This window comes from Salmo trutta, chromosome 8 (assembly GCF_901001165.1).
Source record: "Salmo trutta chromosome 8, fSalTru1.1, whole genome shotgun sequence".
Lineage (NCBI taxonomy): Eukaryota > Metazoa > Chordata > Actinopteri > Salmoniformes > Salmonidae > Salmo > Salmo trutta.
Window position 1 is genome coordinate 26861307 of NC_042964.1, and position 4078 is coordinate 26865384.

At 41.7% G+C, this 4078-nt stretch overlaps 1 protein-coding gene across 1 annotated transcript; it reads right to left on the bottom strand.

Moving 5' to 3' along the window:
• Positions 1–852: 852 nt before the first annotated feature.
• LOC115198610 (liver-expressed antimicrobial peptide 2-like) lies at positions 853–3139 on the bottom strand. Its single transcript, XM_029760680.1, has 3 exons — positions 2751–3139; positions 2068–2249; positions 853–1427 (listed from the first exon to the last, which is right to left on the bottom strand). The coding sequence occupies exons 1-3, from the start codon at positions 2826–2828 to the stop codon at positions 1388–1390; spliced, it is 300 nt and encodes a 99-aa protein (XP_029616540.1). The 5' UTR covers positions 2829–3139; the 3' UTR covers positions 853–1387.
• Positions 3140–4078: the final 939 nt, after the last annotated feature.

Below are 4078 nucleotides of genomic sequence, written 5' to 3' on the forward strand. Positions count from 1 at the left end.
CGCTGTTTGGATATAACGATGGATTATTTGGGACCAAACCTACATTTGTTATTGAAGTAGAAGTCCTGGCAGTGTATTCTGATGAAGAACAAGCAAGGTAAGAACATTTTTCTTATAGGAAATGTGATTTTGGTGAAGGCTACACTGGGTGGGTGTCTAAATAGCTAGCCCTGTAACGCCGGGCTATGTACTTACATTATTGCAAAATGTGCTTCATCCGAAAAGCTATTTTAAAATCGGACATATCGAGTGCATAGAGGAGTTCTGTATCTATAATTCTTAAAATAATTGTTATGCTTTTTGTGAACGTTTATCGTGAGTAATTTAGTAAAATCACCGGAAGTGTTCGGTGGGAATGCTAGTTCTGAACGTCACATGCTAATGTAAAAAGCTGGTTTTTGATATAAATATGAACTTGATTGAACAGACATGCATGTATTGTATAACACAATGTCCTAGGTGTGTCATCTGATGAAGATCATCAAAGGTTAGTGCTGCATTTAGATATGGTTTGGGTTTATGTGACATGATATGCTAGCTTGAAAAATGGCTGTGTGATTATTCCTGGCTGGGTACTCTGCTGACATAATCTAATGTTTTGCTTTCGCTGTAAAGCCTTTTTGAAATCGGACAGTTTGGTTAGATAAAGGAGAGTCTTGTCTTTAAATAGCTGTAACATAGTCATATGTTTGAAAAGTGTAAGTTTTCGGATTTAGAGGAGTTTGAATTTCGCGCCCCGCCCATCATTGGATATTGGAGCAGACGTTCCGCTAGCGGAACGTGTAGATGTAAGAAGTTAAAAACCTCATATGTCCCCTGTATGACAAGCAAAAACCCATGTGGATGTGGCACTTGTGTTGCATCCATTTTGGTAATGTCAAAAAGCTTACATACAACATCAAGTCAAACCATCACCTTGCATAACAAAAAGAAAGATAGGTAGATTTTCATTCCAATCCTAATCAAGCACACCTTATTTTAATAATTAGCTGGTTGATAAGCTGAATTAGGTTAGTTTACAACTAGGGTTGGAGCAAAAACCTACAGGAGGGTAGCACTCCAGGGTGGGAGAGTCCTGCTCTAAGGAATATCTTTATGCCTGATTTAAGATATCTCAACCCTTCATATACTAGAGCTATACCTTTTGCATATCATCGACTTTGGTGAAGTCAAAAAGCTAATATACAATCTTCCAAACTCCTTGCTTATTAAAAATCCTAACCCTTACGCTTGGAGGTTTTCTTCAATAGAAACCAGCAATACCGTAACTAATAATTGGCTCTGTGGAGGAGAAGGAGGGTTGAGGGGAGCTATGATATATCCCTGGAGAACAAGTCCATGAAGAACTGATTGGGAAAATGTTGAACGTATTTCTCTGTCATCTCTTCTAGGACTTGATGGCTTGGCTGAACATACAGTGGCCACCCCTGGAGAAGAGAGGAGAGGAGAGGAGAGAGAGAGAGGAGCGGGAGAGGAGATGAGAAGAGAGGAGAGGAATGGAGAGGGGAGGAAAGGACAGGAGAAGAGAAGAGAGGAGAAGAAAACGAGGCAATGCGAAGAGAAAAAGAGGAGAGAGTCGAAAAAAGGGTTAATGTTTAAAAAAAAGAGTGCCTAGCACAGGGATTGAACCTGTGATACTCAAAGCCAAAGCACACAGTTTAAGACCTTACACTATACCCATCCACAATGCTCTTGCAAGCCGCGAGCCTACTAGATGTAATACAGATTCACGTTGCCCCTAGTGGACGGTATTGAAGGCATCTCCCGATGTCCTGGGGACCTGGATAAAAGCCAAATACTGAAATCTATCTGGTGTGAATAAATCAACTTCATCCATCTGTAGAATAAATCAACTTCATCTATCTGTAGAATAAAACAACTTCGGTTCTCTTCAACTGAAAACGCTAAAAGTGGAAACAGGCATGCAAGGCAATAATGTAACATTGTTGAATCGTACTCCAACATTTTTGCACCTACGTCATGCACTGTAGCTAATGATGGAACATTTTGGCATGAGATGTTGCCTAGGTGTGTGTGTGTGTGTGTCTGCGCGTGTATGTTATTTACCTGCAGATTCCAGTGGAGCACTCGTAGTTGTTCTGACAGTACGCCCCGTAGGGTTTAGTACCCATGGTCCTCCACAGCGGGGTCATACGTGCCATCCTCCTCAGTACCCTCTGCCCCGGACCCAGCTGGAGCTGACCAGAGCTGGGCTGGACATCCGCAGAGGGATCAGGGCTCGAAGACACCTGAAAAATATACACAGACATAATCAATGAGCTACAGTTGTTCATACCGTTGTTTTTAAAATAAAATAAAAAAGAGATAATAGGGCTGGCATACAACTGATACAATAGAAAGTCAGGCTGAGTTTCCACAGGCAGCCCAATCATGATCTATGGCCAATAATTGGGCTGGCTGTGTAAACACAGCCTAAGAGACACAGGTAGAGACAGCTATCACACATAATGAATGTGTAATTAAAAATGCTTGGTCTGATTAAAAAAATAACATCAAAGTCTGTCTTCATATTCTCTCATATTCTTTATACTCATTAGCATATGCAACATTTGACTTGAGGTAGTTGTAATTGTAAAGGACAAATATTGTAACTTTACTTTACCCTTGATATGTCATCATGTTGACTGTGTACATTTTCTACTGCAGGTCCAAAGTTCCATAAACCCGCAATCATACAAAATAATGAATAGAAGTTACAGTATAGGAAATGTGAAGGTTTTCAGTCTTACCTGTTGAGCGAGTACCAGAGACACCAGACACCATGCAAAGGCTGTCCTGCTACTGAAATAGTGGTGATGGTCCTGCATGTTTGACTGACGAAGTTGAGGTCCGATGATACAGATAGACAGAGCTAGATACAGGCTAAAGACAGGCTAGAGACACAGGCTAGATGCAGCTAAACACAACTAAAACAGGTAGACAGAGCTCGAGACACAACTAGAGACAAGTAGACAGAGGTGCTATACTGGTCTGGTGAAGCCTAGTCTATGTTCAGTAGTTTTACAGAGTCTGTTTAGCTCCGGCCGGCGTCGTCTCTCTCCTCTCCTTAGTCTCAGTTAGCAGTGACAGCAGAACTAGACCGTTCCTCCTCCTCCTTATACTCTCCCATCAGGTCCTCAGATAATTGTGTGTGTGTGTGTGTGTGTGCGCGCGCACATGCGTGTCAGCTTATCAGTTTGACTCTCTCTCTCCCTCTCCATCTTTCTCTCTCTCTCAACTCTCTCTCTGTCTTTCGCTCTCTCTCTTTCTGCACTTGGCCTTTTTATGCCCCCCCCTATGACATCATGCGTTTGTTCAAAGCTTGAAGATCATTCTGATCAGCCGTAGCTCTAGACCTTGAGCCAACAGAACAGCAGTCACACACACACATACGCATGCACGCACACATACCTGCTGTACAGACACTGCCAGCATGAACGTGGCGCGTGACCTTGAGATAGGGGAAGGGGGAGGGGAAGGTGGAGGTTGAAGGGGGAGTGTTGAGGCAGAAGAGAGTTTGAGTCCTTCCTTGTCATAAAAGATAAGGCCCTTAAGGGAGGGCATGTGAAAATGACTGTAAATCAGTGTTTAGCTTGGTTGTCTTATAGCACTTTAAAATGTTTAATACAAGTTACAACAGGGAGGCAACCTCCAGGATAGAAGCATAGAAAATGTCTAACTCACTTTCTCTAAGCAAGCCCTTATATTCTTTATCTCACAGCACCAAAGTTCTGTAAACACCCGCCATTCACAATCAGTGTCCTCGGTCCTTTTACCTACAGTCTGGCATGAATCATTATCAACATATATGAGAACAATCCATAACATTCAGTATCAAGTCTAGTGACCTTCAAACCGTACACAAATGTATCACAAATAGAACACAGGAAATAATGTGTATTACAGAAAGGGACAACATGTAAATAGGCATTGTGTTAATTACTCTTAACTGAATATTAACTTTATTCATTTTAAATATCCTCAACAGTAACGGTTTCCAAGCAAGCTGATGCAGTTACGCGAAATTACAGCATATTTTATGAGCACATATGGTATAGATTCCTGGAATGTGTGCATC

Coding starts and splice junctions, on each gene's coding strand:
- LOC115198610 (XM_029760680.1), bottom strand. CDS start 2,828: ATGCAGGACCATCACCACTATTTCAGTAGCAGGACAGCCTTTGCATGG. Junction 2,250..2,750: donor CTCTGGTACTCGCTCAACAG/GTAAGACTGAAA, acceptor TATATTTTTCAG/GTGTCTTCGAGCCCTGATCC. Junction 1,428..2,067: donor TGCTCCACTGGAATCTGCAG/GTAAATAACATA, acceptor TCTCTTCTCCAG/GGGTGGCCACTGTATGTTCA.